Raw genomic sequence first — 17,154 nt, forward strand, 5'->3', positions numbered from 1 at the left:
TGGGCCCGCCGCGAGGCGGGAAGGCGGCCGCGGGCGGCGGACGCCCAGGGGACCCCGGGGGCGGAGGGGGCCGGCGTGCGCCTGCGTGAGCGGCGCGGACGCGTGGCRGGGAGCCCGCCCCCGGGCCTAAACGCTGAGGTGGAGAGATGCCACCAACCTGAATCACCGTTTTGGCCATGTTTCGACCTGCCTCTTTCCCAAATCTTAAGGTTCCCGCAGCAGCTTTAAACAGACAATTCAAAGACAACAATAGAATGCGTTTCCTAAATTCTTTTTCTGTCTCTCATGACATTGGCAACGTGGGCCTTGCCTGCAGCCAGGGTCAGACACGGGGGCAAAGGACTATATGGCAGCACGAGGTTTTTAAGCTCCTACCTCATTACCGCTTATCGGAACAACACAAAACATACTGCGTTCACCAACTGCTCTTTAGCTTGAGCAGGAGAAAGGCCCAAGGCTTCCCACCTCCTTTTTCCCCTCTCTCCCCTTCCTAAAAACACGTTACGCGTCGGGAATCAAGCACTCACAGAGCGCAGCATGTAAGGCGGAAAATAGGGCAGGTGGGCGCCAGCGAAACCTTGGGCCCACAGGGACATGGAGGAGCTTCGCACTGTCCCCAGGAGGGGACAACAGCAGCCAGACTGGAAGCAGGATGCCTCAAAGAGCTTTCCTCAGGTGGTCTTTAGTTATAGAGCCACCTATTAAAAAAATTAATGCTTTAATAACTGATGTCCCACAGTGCTGTTAGCTCACAGGAGCCGAGATAGTCATAGTTTCCTTGTGGGTTTATGATGAGATGCCTTTTGCAGCTGAGCTTTTTTGGTTTTGTTTCTTTGAGACTTGTTTTTTTTTCTTGCCAGACTGGGAAGAAAACAGCAGGGAATGTGTTCAGTTTTTAATTACTTTAAGGGTTCTCTGTTCTGAGCCTTACCRGCAAATGACCAGGGTTGGGTGCCTGGCTGTCTCACTGCTGGGTCACAGCCCAGCGAGCACCGTGTTTGGAGCCCCCTCTCGTGGTATTGTTGCACCTAAAACCAAGCAAAACAGGAGATGGAAAAGCCTGGGCCAGAAGCGACCCATTTTTAACTATGCATTTGAGACTTATTTTCACCAAACAGTGGAATCCACAGATCCTGTGGTGGAGCAGAACACAACGTGGAGCTTGTATGCAGTTCACACTATGAGATTTATAGAATATGAGAGCAGAATTGCTGTCCTGAAGCAGAACATACATCCAGATAACTAATGATGTTTTGATTTATAGTGTAAGATATCTTGCTGACCAGTTAAGTCAGTTGTCAGTCAAGTTTCTTTAAATACCTGACAAACCCTGGAAGAAGTTCCTCACCCTTCTCTTCTCCGTCCCCTTCCTCCATTACTGCTTTCAGTAATGCCTCTCTAAACACAGGAGCTGCCCCTCAGGAGCCCTTGACCCTGTTGAGCATGCAGCCGCTCCTACCAAATGCCCCTCAGCCTTTTAATTATCCATTCTCTAGTCTGTTGGACAATTCCCTGATGTATTTCCTTCCAGGTTAAGGCACATTATTTACTTTAAAGTTTTTTGGAGCTCCAAAACATCAGCAGTCCCAGGGTTCTTCAGTTTGATCCAAGTGATCTTTCCCTTTGAATCATTTTGCAAAGGCACTGGCATCAAAGTTATCTTTTGCTTCTGAACTACTTAAGCTTGCCTGAAGCTGAATAATCTTAATTCCCAAACCCACAGGATTCCTACTGCAAAAAATATTAAAACGCAGAAGTACTGGTTTGCTAAAGATGCAGGTTATTTTAAGCAATCATGTGTCCTGAGCTCATTTATAGCTTGCATGTTTTGTCCTCATCCAAAAGCTTTTTTCATCCTTACCCTATATTTTTAGTGATAGTACAAAGAGAAAACAAACCCTTACCTGAAATTCAGAGGATGAATAAACAAATAGCGCGTTCATTTATTAATTTCTGGCTAATATATCACTACTCCAGGTAGATACAGTCTATTGATACCATATTTTCTCAAGACATTGCTATATAATTTCTGGGAACATTAAAAAAAAAAAAAAGCCCATTCTGAACATCTATGTGGTTAGTACAGGCTCTGAAAACAGGTAGTTAAGTACTTCTCTGAGTATCACTGAAGATGTTATCCAGGTATATTTCTATTGCTTTCTAAATCCTAGCATATCGGAAATAAATATCTTGTGGCAATGAGTTCCACAGGTTACACATTGTGTACAAGTTTTAATTAAAAGTTAAATAATTTAAGAAAGACATTTGTTTACAGGCAACAGTATCAGTTGCTCACTCTGTACATTGCATTTATTAGACATCAACAAGGAAAAACAGAACATTTGGCACAAGAATGCCAATTTTTTATTATTATTTTTGGACACATGAACACAAAATATCCCTGCAGGCTAAAAAAAAATACATTGCAAATTGTACACGACCAGCATCTTATCGCAACATGGGGCTGCTAACCCACCCATAACAGTTTAGAAAGAGTACCTCGTATTGCTATAGACATACATCCAGTCCAAATTTAATAAAATACAATTTTAAACATTACAAGTCTAACAATATAGAAACAAAAATTACATCATAAGTCAAAATGAACAAATGCAAACATTTTACATTGAAGTTTCAGCCTCTAGACATAGAAATATGAAAATGTCAATAGCAAGGTATAAGAAAATCTGTAAGTGATATTACAAGATCTTTCCTCAAATTCACAAGGAAAAAACCTTGTAGTTGAAACAGTATTGATACAATGCCCTCCAAACTCTGCTTTCTTAAAATGAAAGCAGAGTTACTCCCTTGCTATTGAGCAAGAAAAATCCTACAGCACATCCACAAAGGTAGTTTGGGGGGGTGGATTTTGTTAAACACTATCTGAACAAAAGCTGCCTTTACCCATGTGAAGAGCAAAGCTTTTGATATAGGTAAGTAAGCTCTGACACTTGTGTCTGGAACAAGATAACGTACTGCATGAAGCATGTTTGCCTGTATATCACAACCTTTTACGCCCTTTGGATGCTGCTATAGGCATTACACTAAATTGTGGTACTTACAATAAGAATAAATAAGCCAGGCTGTCCGCACGTTTGAGACAGGCTAACTAGTGATTTCCAGAGCTTGTTCAGAATTCAGCTGTTCACAAAGCAAGCAGAACCGGATGGAAAATGGGGTTTCTGCTATTTTTTGTTGTTTTTGAAATGTCAACCACGCCCTCCCCAACTCTTTAAACTTTGCTACATTTAAAATCTTTCACACCACATAGCTAAACAGTGGCCAACAGGCTTTATTTATAAAAAAAACAAAACACCCTAAGAACTACATCTACAGAATGCACATCTTCCCATTGATTGACACATGCATAACGATTCAGTCAGTCCCAAGGGGTTAATTCAGATCGTCAAGCTCAACCTCTAGACTCAGCTTTCAGACCTGCGTACAACAGTATTGCTGAAACTTTGATCTTAGTTACCACCAAGCAACAGTCCTAAACTTAAATGCTCTTCTCTCAAAGTGACAGCACTGCACCCTTACCAGTATTTCATTACAACGATGTTCTAATACAAGATTGAGTTAAATTTCTCGCCATGCTTCCCGGGGCTAGCTGAGGTCTAACAATCTGGATAGTCTGAGGTTAAATATTCAGTCCAATCACAGGCAAACAAAGGAGAGGCTCTCACTTCACTCAATCTGAACTAGGAGTGCTTGGCACTGGACAACTAACTGGTGATAAAATTAACTATTTCTTATGCACCCTTGATTAAACCAGTTACATTCTTGCCTAGTGCACAAACCCAAACAATGATCTTTGATCCTATAATCTAAAAAGGGTGCTCAATTTCTCTTAAAGGTGCCAAAGTTCTCCATATATGTTGGGTCAGTCAGAGTTCATTCTAAAAAGGGTTTTTTTTTTGTATTCTCCCTGAATGAGTACTGAGAAAAGCAGCCATCTAGCTGAAGCAGCGGTCAGTCTCCCACCCACATGTCCTGATTTTATTACACAAGTGAGGTATTCTTTAAAAAAAATTAAAAAACTAAAAAGAATTTTTTTTTCCAATCTAAACCTGTCCACAATACGTGCCAGGAGCAAAGCTTGCTTCAGTCCCATTTTCAACAGAAAAGAAAAAAAGTTTAAACTTAATTTAATGAGACATACTACTTGAAAGAAGGTTATAAAACTGTTTGAAGACTAAGTTCAGTGTACTCTGGTACAACTGAAAAACAGCATTTAGAAATGTAAACTTTAATTTATTTACAAGCTTAAAGACTGAAGGAAACAGCATTTCATATTGCTGAAATTTTGAGGGGGCTGGTTCCTAAGCTTTGGAACAGCAGACAACTTAGCAGCAAACCCCACACTAGTATCAGAGACCACAGTGCAATTGTTGGACTTCTCAAACTTTTGTTATCAAAGTAATGGTGTTAGCTATATTCAGTTTAGGAATAAGCTTTTAATCTGTGCTAACTCGTGTTAACACTAAAAGGAATCTAGTTGTAATGTACTATGTTTGTGGATTCCAAAAGTATTCAGTGAAACCAAGCCCCTCTTCTTCATTACACATTGCAGCTGAAAAAAGCCAAGCGGATTTAAAAAACAAAAAACAAAAAACACTAATTTCTAGGCTGGGACAGAATCAGTATATTAGACTTACACTGGTTAAACATGCTGTTGAATGCAGTTGTGTGTGCAACCTAGATTCCCAGGGAAAAAAGTTTAAAATGCTGGTACAAGTCTTTAGGTTGCCTGTCACACAATACATTTAGACTGTACAGATTGGCAAGCCTTTCCTACATATAACACCCAGTTTCCAAGCTTATAAAAAAAGTTGTAGACAGGACACCAACAGTGAATATAAAACAGTTAAAAATAATTCTTAAAAAAAGCATGGAAGTGCGTCTTTTCTAATCAGTTTCAGAAACTGCCAAATTGTGTGTTCAGAAAACGACACGAGAATGTTGGTTAAACTCATGCACAATCCTCAGCTAGAAAATTACACTGTTGGGGGGGCTTAAAAAACAAATATTTATTGCCAAAGTTAAACCTTCTATGAGAAAAAAGTTTTAAAATCACTTTGATTTATCAAACCACACAGCAGCATAAAGTGGGCACTTTTTGTAAAAGTTTGCAAAATATCTAAAAGCTAATTTTTTTTGTTTTTTTAAATCATTTTTAGAGGGGGAAATGATGGTTCAGTACTTGTTACGATACCATGGCAGTATTATTTGTAACCATTATAATTAAAACTTACTGACAGGCATCACTATCTGGTTATGTTACACATTCACAGAACAAGAACCACCTAGTTGAACTCGCAGTATAGTGCAATTGCTTTGCAGCCGAAGTCTGCAGAGATTAAAAAGATAATTAGTAAAACCGACAAAAAACTGCAATACCTGTGAAAGTTATGTTTGTTAAAAGGCATTTACAGTATTGAAGTCTAAAATCTCCATTAAAAAATCTATGGCCCCACACAATAGAACAATTACATTTAACTGGAGTAAAACATTTTGCCATAATATGCATACTCACTAAGCAGTGCATGAAGACAGGGAATCAGTCATCATGATAAACTAATGGGATGAGAAGATAACTTAAAAACCATAGCTAGCAAAATATTCAATAGAAACCTTTCGTGCCAAGTCCTTTAAAAATTTCAGGATGATCGGCCTTTTGCGCTTTGAGGTAAAAATTCAGTCCAATGCATCAGAAAAGACAGTCTATGAATTTCTGTTACATAAAATAATGAAACAAATGGCTCAATTGTGTTGGTGCATCAGACATTGCTGTGAAGTACAGATTCAGTGCGACTGTTCAGAGCTGCTGGTAGTGGGCAGTCTGAAATAAACTGGGCCCTAACTATAGCAGTAGGCATTCAAAACATTTCAGGACTGCACAGGTTGTTGGTTTTGCCTCATCTTCCCAGATGCTCTCAAGCAAAATACATCGTATGTTGAGTATCATGGTGGATCTGTACTGCCTTAGCCAGAGCCTGAGGATCACGGCCATTGCTCTGTCCTGACACATGGCTGCCTTCAGCACTGCAAAAAGGAAGACATGTACAGAGAGCCATGAAYGACTGGGCCAAGCAGCATTTAACTGAAGTCTGTTATCTAGCTACCAAGACAACAGCAAGTTACAGTTCCTCACCTGTCATGATCCTTGTCCACAAGATGGTATCTGGCCCTAAATGCTACCAGCCTAGCATAGTATGCAGGAGCTGGAATAGAGACTGATCGCGTACACCGGACATACGTGTGACACAGCTGATACGTCAACAGCTGTAGTTCATCTGCAGTAAAACAGTTGTCATCCCACAAAACCTGATAGTGGGAGGGCCGGCTGGTTCCCTGTGGAGAACAGATGAGTGTTCAGCTGGATGGCATCAACAAAAACAGAGCAGTAGTATCTAAAGGTTAAGTCTTCTATCAGTGTATTGAAGAGTACAGTGCCAAACTGGCACAAAACTGATGCAATTTTTAGTCTGCCAAACTATAAATAGAAGCAGCATTACTCATAAGGACAACTGTAAGGATTCACTCCCAAGTCTGAGTGCAGCAGAGCTGAAACATTACCTGAATTCCCGCGTGACTACAGAGGTAAAAGTCAAATTCAGAAGGATGTGTTATCGTGCTGTCCACAGTAGTGCCCGCTGGTACATTGCCACTTTTACCCACCTATTTGAGATAAGTTTATAATTAGTTCACATTTTTTTGGAGGGGGGAAGTGACCCCAAAATACCTCCTAAGGTAGGCTTTTACTTTAATCTATTGGAGGATTTACTGCTCAAAAAGGTGGAAAAATATTAAGGTCCTTTACATAGGAGGAATGAAAATGTTCTCCAAGAGTTTGTTTTTAGAAACTTTGGCAAATCCAGCTGGTGCATAATCAGAGGGGAGATAAAATTCTTGCCAGCACCATTAAAATTGCAGAGTGGGATAAAGCCTATACTAGTAATTCAGGAACAGAAAACGCAAGTGGTCTAAAATGAATTTATTTCACACCCTTGTTTGCACTCCTCAGAGATCTATATTTTCAGGCAAACCTGAGATCAAGAACTTTCTTAAAAAAAGATTCCTTAATTGTCTTATGGATTTGTGACACAGGCAAATCTCTCAGATGCATATAGAGACAAAAGAGGCAACAAACTGAATGACTAGAGCGTGTCAGGAATCCCAAGCTATAAAAACCCCAGGCTAAAGATCCAGATCCAGAAAGAGAGGAATATATTGTATGCTCACCCCAAGAGGGGCTAGGAACAGACAGCTCCATCTGACTGCTGGATTTAGAGCAAGGAAAAAAAAGTGGGGGGCAGAACTGGCCAACACTACTTTGGTCTTGTAGAGAAAGCCTGTCCCTGCACAAAATTGCTACTATTTGCACAGATTAATTCTGTTCCAGTGTGTGAGATGGATTCTACCCAAGCTAACCAAACCATCTACCTTCCCATTGCCATTATCTTCTTGTTTATATATACCCAACACTACTTGCCCTTTCAGTTTTGTCAGCGCAGAACAATCTGGTGTGATGCCTTTTCTGCACAACAATGTAAGTTATTCCAGGTCTATAATCTTCTTCCAAACTAATACAGGCCTTCCGGATTGCTATAAGTTCTGGCCAAGCTACCTAGAAGTAGAAGATTTAAGTATTAGGTGCTGAATTTGGTATATACAATACTATTCTCATTCTTTTCATGGACAAATGCCACTTCATAAAGAAAACAATTAGAAATACTATAACTGTACCCTGTGTTTCCCCAGGAAAGCTCTATGAAACTGCAAGTTGTCTCATTAAAGAAACATAATCCACATATAGATTCTGAAGGGCTGACCCCCATTCACAAGCAAAGAGAAATCATTAGACAATACCTGTTTCATCTGCCCTTCTGATACTCCCCCTCTGTAGTAAATGATCCTTGTAGGCTTGAAACGAGTGGATTTGTAGAACTGGATCAATAGTTCTCGCACCATGTTAGTCAGGTCCTGTATCACCTCCTGACTGTACAGTAATTCCTGGGAGGTCTCCTGACGGGAGGTTTGCACACGCACTGTAGCACAGTACCGGCTAGGATGGCCATCCATACTGCCTACTACAGCAGCAATGGAAGGCTTCTTTCCATCCCCAGCAGGAGGGTGAGTGACATCTGCTCCCAAAAAGATCACTGGCTGCTGGAACACTGAGGGCCTGTTTAATGTGATTAAGGTTTATTAAAAAGTAATAATAAATACAAAAAAGGGGGGGGAGTGGTGAGAAGAGGTGAGGAAGGAAGAAAATTACAAAGGAAGGTACATCCAAACCATTCTACAGAACTGAAGTTGTGCCAGAACCTTTAAGGAGCAAGGTCTCTGCCTCAAGCTCTTACAGTCCAGAGAGAATATAGAAAGCAAAAAGAAAAGAACCAAAGGCAAACAAAGTTACAAGCATATATCACTTCTTTTCTTTCAACTGGAGGAAAAAAAGCAGGATGCTTAAGGAGATGGTAGACAGACTGAACTCACAAGTATGGAAAGGATAATAAAAAAGACACATGGAAAATAAGCCTTTGTCAGCTTGTTTTCACACACACTGCTGGAGAGCTTTAACACTAGAAATGTTCCTCAGTACCTGGCTTACTAGGCAGATTATGAATGAGGAAGCATTTTTATCTGCCCATGTTAGACTGGGACTATGTGTCCATGTACTGTTGGTAACACACTTATTATTTTGAAGGGTATAATTTTAGCTAACAAAACAAAATAACATCATTTTGCTTGCCTTCAAGGAGGGATTTAGATTTAATCTCACCTTTGATGAGGTACAAGCACATTGTTGATTCCTCCAAGCTTTGCATTTATCTTCAGACAAAGGTTGGACAGTGTTTGCGGTGAGGTTTTCACCACATTCTTTACCTGAACACACTGAGTGGCCATTCCTAGAAGAGTGTCACCAACCCGCTTTACTTCAGCTATAACAGAAGAATAAGATAGTGGTTCAATTACCCGAACAGTCAGTGGTTCCCTCTGCTGTTTCTTATTTTTTCTAAATGGTGTACTAGTGTCCTTAAAGTTCCAGTGACAAAAAGCCCATTCTTTGGCTGCATACAAGTACACCAATCTCCTAAAACCCCTTTTAAACTGAAGATAGTGCCTGCTGTCTCATGAAGCGCATAACGAGATGCCCACTTGCTGCACAACTACTTAACACTTCAGAGTCTCCACTCCATACCATACACAGGTGTCTTTCCAGGCAAAATCACCACGATCAGCTGCAGACCAACGTAAGTGAGTTTCAAGTGTTTGAACATGGGCTCCACGCTGTCTGCTCCCTGGGCATATTTGCAGAAACAGGGCTGCCCCTGGATTGGCATCCCTGCATCCTTGGAGATCTTACGCAGCTGGTCAGTAAAACTCCTGTAAATGAAATATAAATGGATTTGGCAAATGAGACCGGACCTGGTCTTTCTGCTGGTGTTTCACTTTCTGTACATTTGAGTCGAAAATTCTGAGGTAGGTTTCCAAGCTAATATTGATGCTCTGATAATTTTCTACTCATCCGTCAAACTTATCTGAACAATATTACAACCATGATTTTTGCTGCCCATTTCAGTGGTTCAAATAGCCTTTGTTCTTTGGGATTCTGTAAAATAATTTGAAGGACATGGAAAACATGATGTACATTGTCTGGGAGGCAGTTAAGGTTAAGACAACAAATAGTTCAGGATTTAGAATGAGAGACTACTGTCAGTTATTTGCAAAAACAGCAGAATACAAGCAGAATACAATCTCCAGAGCAGGAAACAGCCTCAGGGGTAAGGAAATTAATCCTTTTCCTAACTTGTCCATTAGGTTATAAAYTTTGTCATAGTCTCCTACCAAGTTGTAAATATTTACAACATTGCAGAATTACCATTTCTTCTTTTTACTGTTGGATGCATTAAAATTTATACCACTACACTGCACAACACTTTTCAGAAATATGGGGGAAAATAAACCCTGAAATAGATATCTTGAATAAATAGGAAAATACTTACTTTAATAAGTCTTCCCTGCATTGTTTTTGAGGAGCAAAACAGGCAACAGCCCAAACTTTAATCTCAATGCCAGCATAGAACTGTTTCCCTCTCATGTCCCAAACACCTTGGTTTGGTGTAGCCACAGTCTTGTTCTAGGTAAAAATCAAAGGCAAATTAAAAATAAAATGCTGCTTCACATTGACTACAGTAGAATAGCACTCATACACATGCAAGCCTTATAAGAAGATTTATGGAGCACTTAACGGATTTAAATCATATCTTTACAAGACATCAAGAACTCACCCTGCCTCCATATTGCAGCATTGGTGCTGGTAAAACTCTGCCCGTTAACTCTGTCATTTCGTTATGGACAACAATACCAAACTCCTTCAGATATGGATCAGGTCCACCAACCATACTGTTACTTTTCACCTGGTGACAAGAAAGTACTTATGCAACTAAAGTAATGTTTCAGGTGGCTCTACCATTTATATAACAAATAGGCTTCCCATTTTAACAAAGTCAGATTTTTTAACTTCTCCAATTCTTGTTTTGGCTTATCATTGCATATGCTGCAATGCTTCCAAATGAGCTATATGAACTGACAAATGCAGACTGTCTAGATGGGGAGAAACACAGAACTTAGATTTTCTGTAAAGACACGGCTGAAGAGGTTTCAACTATTTTCCATATATCCAAACCATAACTTACTAGTCTACTGATTTCTTCCTGTCGGTCTGGTGCAGATCTTGCAGTTGCTTTTATCATAGTAGATGTCTGATTGTCTGTTAGCTTCTTGATACATCTCTGGCCTGCCACAATGTTACATACCTACACAGCAACAGAGTTAGAGGTGGCAGGATACCCTTTAATAACGGGCGTATCACAACCCAAGAGCAAAGTTAGATTCTTACCTCAAGTGGTAAGTATGTGTGTTTCTGTTCCTGTCCTACTTGAAGACAGGGAAGGTGCGGATATTTTAGTTGCAGACTGTACTTCTGCTTAAAATACTGAGCTACTGTACACTCCATTGCTTGCCCATTTTCCAGCTGCAGAGGAAAACTATAAAGGACATTTGTTCTGGTTAAGCTTTTCAAGATTTTTTTTTTTTTTTAGGGGAAAAAGTGTAGAAAATCTATTCCAGAGTAGAAATGTTTAAAACATTTGCTTTCCTTAGTTATTGGATCTCTTCTTTATGAAAAGATTTTATAGACAATATACTGAATTTATCATAGACAACTTAAAAATTATAGCCTGGGATAACTATATCTAAAAGCCGGGACACAGCTTTAATTTTCCTGTGCTGAAAGAAATAAAGCATTGGTCTAAACCCACTCTATTCCTCTACTTCACTAAAATGAAGCATTCTCTTGAAGCCATGAGGCTGCTTCACCTCTAGAATCAGCTGTTCTTGCATAAATAATATACCAAAAAATCTCTAATTTCACAATCTTAAAAATCTTTAAAAAAGGGCTGTAACATACGTCTGATGACTAGCTGGTCGCCGAGTAACATTGCAAACTCGGTATTTTCTCTTCATCTGGCCACAGTGGGTAACCTCTACTTTTAGACCTGAAAACCCAAGACAAAAGTCACCTAAATAAAATCAGACATAAGAGTCACCTTCAAGAAACATGAGAACAAAAAGGAACAGGCCAGCTTCCAGAAAGCCTGTGAATTTCCATTACAGTATAATATTGACAGGTTTCCAGCATTTTGTTGCAGGGCTATAAAATAAGTCTTTACCTCTGATTTCTTTGGTAAACTTGACACGTTGGGAGTCTGTAAGAGGTTTGGTTTGTTCATTGATGTTCTGAATGTCCAAGACCTCGCACATGAACTCAATGATAGGCTGGGCACGATAGAAAGCAGTTGCTGACACTAAGATAAAAAAAAAAAAAGAAGACATTTAATCTAGAAGCAGCAAGAACTCTGTTACATAACTGAGACAGAAGTTCCTACGTACCGTCAATGTTGAGCATCATGTTCCACATAGCAGGCCTGACAGACTGGTGGAAACCAAACCAGACCTCCCTGCCACCACCCAGAGGGTGGTAATAACCTTCAGGGGGAGAGAAGAAGGAGCGACCCACAGGAGTGTACCTGAACAAATAAAAAATTAATACTCTGATCATTCCTTTCTAATACACGTTTTTACACTCATTCCTATAGTGCTTAAAACACATTTCTCCAGTACATTAGAACTGTTAGAGCTAACTTATGGCGAGCATACAAAAAACTTTGCAGACAGAGCAGTTGGAAAGGCCATAGTAAATTACCGTTAGAAACATGACCAGCACATACAAGTCCCGAGTTGAGATCAGATTTCCTTACTCTACTGCAAATTTGTAAGGCAGGCATTGAATTACACAACAGCATCCCTCATCCCTTCTACAGTAGAAGCAGTAGAATAGCAGCAAGTAATAACTAATGAAAATGCAGGACAGATACAAGACTAAACCAAGAAAGAAGATACCAAAATAACCCACCTCATGGAGGGAAGATGCCGTGTGATTACATCAAGTGCCTGTACAGAATCTTCAGGAACTTCATTCAAATGCCCTGCCAGAGCTTCCAGCAGCAACTGAAGGCTGACTACTGACACCCACTGAATGGATACTTTAAACGTCTGGTCCTTCCCCTCTCCTGGAAGCGTCACCTCCATATCCACCTTACATAGGCAGAATAAAATTAAGCACAAACCTCTGTGATGGAAGACTACCACAAGACTAAGCAACATTATGTTTTTCTCTTGGATATCCTTTGAATCTACATTCATGATGATTAGTTTGCATAATTCTCTTAGAATATTGCGATCAGTTAGTTTCCTTAGGATTTTGAAAGCTTGTAATTTATTCATCTGAGGAAACTGCACTGAGGTACCTTTACGTGTAAATTTTTAGTAGTAATTAGTACGGTAACATCAAAGCTCCGGAGAACTGTGAGTCAGTTTTTTACATCAGCCAGTTAATAGCAAGATGATGTTCTGTGTCCTTAACATGAGGGCAAGAAACTCCTTTCGGTCAAAAGGAAAAATCATTGGGAAACACAAAATTCAGATTTTTAGCACAGTACTTGAAATTATTCTCACACACCATTAACCCAAAGGGTAAATGTGAACTCATCCTATGTACTCCTCATGGCACTGTACCAGCAATAACCAGATCCCTGGGGAGAAGAGTAAATGGGGGTTATTTACATTTTGTATCAGGACCTTTTAATACATATTTCAGTCTGTCAGAACACAGGTAGAACATGCCAGAACACGCTGGGGAGTATGGTCCAGCACATTAAAGGCTAATGCAGCTGATTTAGCTGTTGACAGCACTTGTGCCATAAGTTCTTGTGGAACATGAGGACACATCTCAACAGCGCAGCCAAACCAGAACACCATATTTGTCAACTACAACTACTTTATCATTTAGCAACAGAACAAATGTTATAACAGAGAAAAAGCAAGTTTGCATCAGGGTGTAAAAAATTCCTTGCAGATGAAAGACCACAATGTATTAGTTCACACTATCACAGACAAGCTCACTGACAAAAGAGCTGGGAATTAGAAACCGGAAGATGACAAACTTCACAGAAGCTTCAGTAGAGCACCTAATTTCTTAGGGAACCCTGACTGACACTGCCTGTAATTTCCAAAGCTACACTAATACATTTAACAGTATTTTCAGTTTATGTCAATAAAAGAACATTTTTCAAACTACATTGTAACATTTTTTTCCATAAAAACTTAGAATTGCTCATAACAACACTTACTCTATCCCGGCCAATAGGTAATGGGTGGGCGGTATACATGTTCCTTTTCCCATCGTATCCAGGCTGCCGATCACCAAATATCTGCATTTTGAAGTGTCTCACCATAGTATCCACCACCTCTCTACAGAGGGATTTATTGAGTTAGGTTGGAGCACAGGAAAATTCAGCAATGATCTTACACAATTTAAAACTCCGCATTCACATTTTCTTAAAGGAGCTGGGTATCAGAAACAACAACGCACTAGACTATACCCAAGTTTTTAGCAGACACCAAGAGTAAAAGTCACCTCCAGATTAAGACACCTACGTTTCAACACATATGCAGGTGTCTAAGCTCCCATTACTGTCAGCAGASATGCAGTCAATGCAGACAGTGGAATCTGGAGAGCTGTACAAATATAGGAGCAAATACAAGCATCTATCTTAGGGTTAGCTGGGGTGTTCTATAGATTAAACTGACTCTACTGAAAAAATATCCATATATGGACACCTAAAAATGCTGGTGTCAGTCTCCAYGCTGAATTCCTTCCCCTCGGTTACTAACAGACATCTTTGTATAAATAGATTGTGGGACAATTATCAGGGATATTCACTTGTAGACTAGAGAATAAAAATAGCTTTAGTTTAAGGCAAGATTCTTCCTTATAATACATTTCTTATGTCTTCTATATGGTAGTCCAATTGCAAAAATCTTAATAAAAATAAGGAGGAAGATAATATTATATCTCACTGAAAGATTAGGCAACTCTTAAGCACAGAACATATATAAATTGTCCTTCAGCAGATGAAAAATTTCTAGGATGTACAGTTGCCTTAAACTGAGGAATCTAAACATTTTTTTATTAAACGATTCATACCTGTTCACTCTTCGGGGGCGCTTTTCTGGTTTGATATCTACATCATAGTGATAAACATCAATCTTAGGGATCTGAACCTGAAAATGATTGGCTAAGAGGCGGATGGGTTTCCCAACAGTTCCCAGGCCAGGGCGACGGGGTGGCTGGAAAAGGCTTGCTGGAGGCCCTATGAAAGTCAAATAAATATGTATGAGATATAATTTATCATTCACTGCAGTATCCTTTCAGGTGTACTTTAGTTGAAAAGGCTTTCTGACAGGGCAGAAAAATCTTATGTAGCTTTCTGAGGTTGCAAATGAAAGTGTTCCAAGTGTCTCATGGCCTTTCAACAGCTCTAATCCTCCAGGTACAAAACAACAATGTATTCCCTAAAGCATATATATGTTAGTGCTAAATTTCATTCTCAAAATTTTAGTGATGTTTATTTATGACTGTAGTTTATGAACCTGACAGAACCCTGAGATGGAAAACAGTAATTTACATATTTTTTTCTTATATATATAATATGGTATCAAGAATACAAATATGTATATATAGGGTCCTACTACCACTCATAGTAGGAATAGCCAATAGCTGCACTTTTTCATTATAGACTTAAAGTTCAGAAGTTAATGATAGTCACCCTTGGTATACTCAGGAAATAAACCCCCAATTTTATCTGAAAATTGATATAATCTGGAAATGGAAGAAAGGGTACATTTATTCTAAACTAAATTAAAAACACATTTCCATATAGACAAAAACAATTTTGTCATTTCCTTTACATCATGAACATATCACTGCTGTTAACAGTGAAATACTTTTCAACTGGAACACAATTTTAGCAAATTTCAAATTCTAACACAAAGAAAGGAATGAGAAAAAGTTTAGGCTTTCTTCTAAAAAGAATAGTAGGCTGAAGGAAGAATAAGCTGAAGGAGGAATAAGCTCACGTTTGGATAAAGTTTAGTGTGCAGCAATAAACTTAAGACAATTCTAAACTAAACCCAAGACTRTAAATCCAGGGAGCTTTTTCTTCATTGGTTCTGCAGGCCATCCAATGGCTACTAGCATTATCAATTAAAATTACAGATTTGAGGCTACAAACCCTAGAATATTTTTAAGGGCGTGTAAGCAGATGCAGCCCCTTTGACACATCAGTTCTCTGAAGCTGTAGTAAGCACCGTGGCTCTTGCGCCACAGACATCTAGCACGACACACACCATTGGCTCTGCACCCATATGAATAATTGCAACCAGTCAACGAGAAGTTTGTAATGCTGTAGTTAAACYGGTTGTGGGGTACAGTTAGTACTTAAAAAAACTACAGCTATCCAGACAAGCATGAATCATCAAGGGCAATCAAAGTTTGCTGTGCTTATTTGGCTACTAGAGAGATGATCCATTAATCCTGTGCTAATTAGTCTGAAGTAGTGCAGGCACTGACCTCCTGCAAGAGATTAAATGAAACCTATATTTACCCATTTTCCTTCTTCAGTATTGACAAATTTTGTAAACAGCCATGGCAACACTGACCTAGGCCAGTTTTGTCGAAAGGAGATAAAAATTACATCATCTTCCCTGAAATCTTTTAAGAAATAGCTTCGAGCAGAATAAGCTAAAAGCTGTTTTCTCATTTGAAAAGCCAGGCTTCCCTACAAGTCACACTGATTTTATCATGATTGTGGCCTAATCAGCCCAGGCAGGGTTAAATGTGCCTTACTCTTGATTTCTTCTACCATCTGTTGATCATGTACAATTAACCCTCAACCAAGTTGCTTCACACAGGAAGTAGTTCTACAAAACTAAAAGAGGATCTATTTCTAAAGCTGAAGTCAGACGGTATCTACTGCACCATATATCAGTATACTAGACGCTTAAAGTAATGCTCCCACTAACGATCTTAAAATATTCTTCTGGAATTCGCCTGGAATTGCATCTTCATGTCAATAAACGTTTCCTATTGCACCAAAACGAACAGTACTTCGATTATACCAATGGTTTAATCATGAACGTGGGAGGTAAGATCCACTAGACCACTTTGGTCGAGAAATACATCTTGCAGCCATAGGAAAGTGCCACACGCGAAATAATGCCATTATTTAAGTACAGGCAGGTTAAAAAAAAAAAAAAAACGGACCCCACCAACCTTTTCAGAAAGCATCAACCTTAAACTCTTAACAACAGCCTAATGTCAAAAATTGAAACTTGACAGTTGCACAGTTCACAGCGCTGACACGCTGCGAACAGGTTAGTGCGCGCAGTTAAAAACCCGCATGTGTTTTCACGCCTCCGTGCTGCCGCTCTTCCAACTAAAAGTCACTTCCCTGCCGGGAGCCCGGGAGCGCGCTCGAGGCAATTCCCTGCGCGCTCCCACGCGGGCGAGGCGCCCCGAAACGGCCCCAAACACGGAACTTCTGCCGCCGACAGCCCGCTCCGCTCCGCTCCGTTCCGCGGGGGAGCCGCGGGCGCACGCAGAGCCGCCCGCCAAGTTCAGCGGCGCGGCCAAGTTCCCCGTCAACGCAAGAGCCGGGAGCGCCGGGCCCGGCCGCGCCGAGG

General features: G+C 40.0%; 1 protein-coding gene across 2 annotated transcripts in view; it reads right to left on the reverse strand.

The window, feature by feature from the left end:
- Positions 1–2,284: 2,284 nt before the first annotated feature.
- The window catches only part of AGO4 (argonaute 4, RISC catalytic component), a 17,968-nt gene continuing 3,098 nt past the window's right edge, over positions 2,285–17,154 (reverse strand). Inside the window, exons 2-18 of one of the 2 annotated variants that reach the window (XM_026085934.1) lie at positions 14,618–14,783; positions 13,761–13,881; positions 12,485–12,666; positions 11,962–12,098; positions 11,742–11,876; positions 11,480–11,567; positions 10,910–11,057; positions 10,707–10,826; positions 10,299–10,427; positions 10,014–10,147; positions 9,209–9,393; positions 8,789–8,948; positions 7,873–8,188; positions 7,496–7,630; positions 6,580–6,681; positions 6,155–6,354; positions 2,285–6,045 (exon numbers count right to left, since the gene is read on the reverse strand). In XM_026085934.1, the coding sequence (XP_025941719.1) occupies positions 5,937–6,045; positions 6,155–6,354; positions 6,580–6,681; positions 7,496–7,630; positions 7,873–8,188; positions 8,789–8,948; positions 9,209–9,393; positions 10,014–10,147; positions 10,299–10,427; positions 10,707–10,826; positions 10,910–11,057; positions 11,480–11,567; positions 11,742–11,876; positions 11,962–12,098; positions 12,485–12,666; positions 13,761–13,865 (2,385 nt within the window). In that variant the 5' untranslated portion in view covers positions 13,866–13,881; positions 14,618–14,783 and the 3' untranslated portion in view covers positions 2,285–5,936. Of the gene's footprint in view, positions 6,046–6,154; positions 6,355–6,579; positions 6,682–7,495; positions 7,631–7,872; positions 8,189–8,788; positions 8,949–9,208; positions 9,394–10,013; positions 10,148–10,298; positions 10,428–10,706; positions 10,827–10,909; positions 11,058–11,479; positions 11,568–11,741; positions 11,877–11,961; positions 12,099–12,484; positions 12,667–13,090; positions 13,164–13,760; positions 13,882–14,617; positions 14,784–17,154 lie in introns of those variants that run through there. The other variant, XM_026085935.1, reaches the window with a different exon arrangement.

The sequence above is a fragment of the Apteryx rowi genome, unplaced genomic scaffold (assembly GCF_003343035.1).
Source record: "Apteryx rowi isolate R43461 unplaced genomic scaffold, aptRow1 scaffold_68, whole genome shotgun sequence".
NCBI lineage: Eukaryota > Metazoa > Chordata > Aves > Apterygiformes > Apterygidae > Apteryx > Apteryx rowi.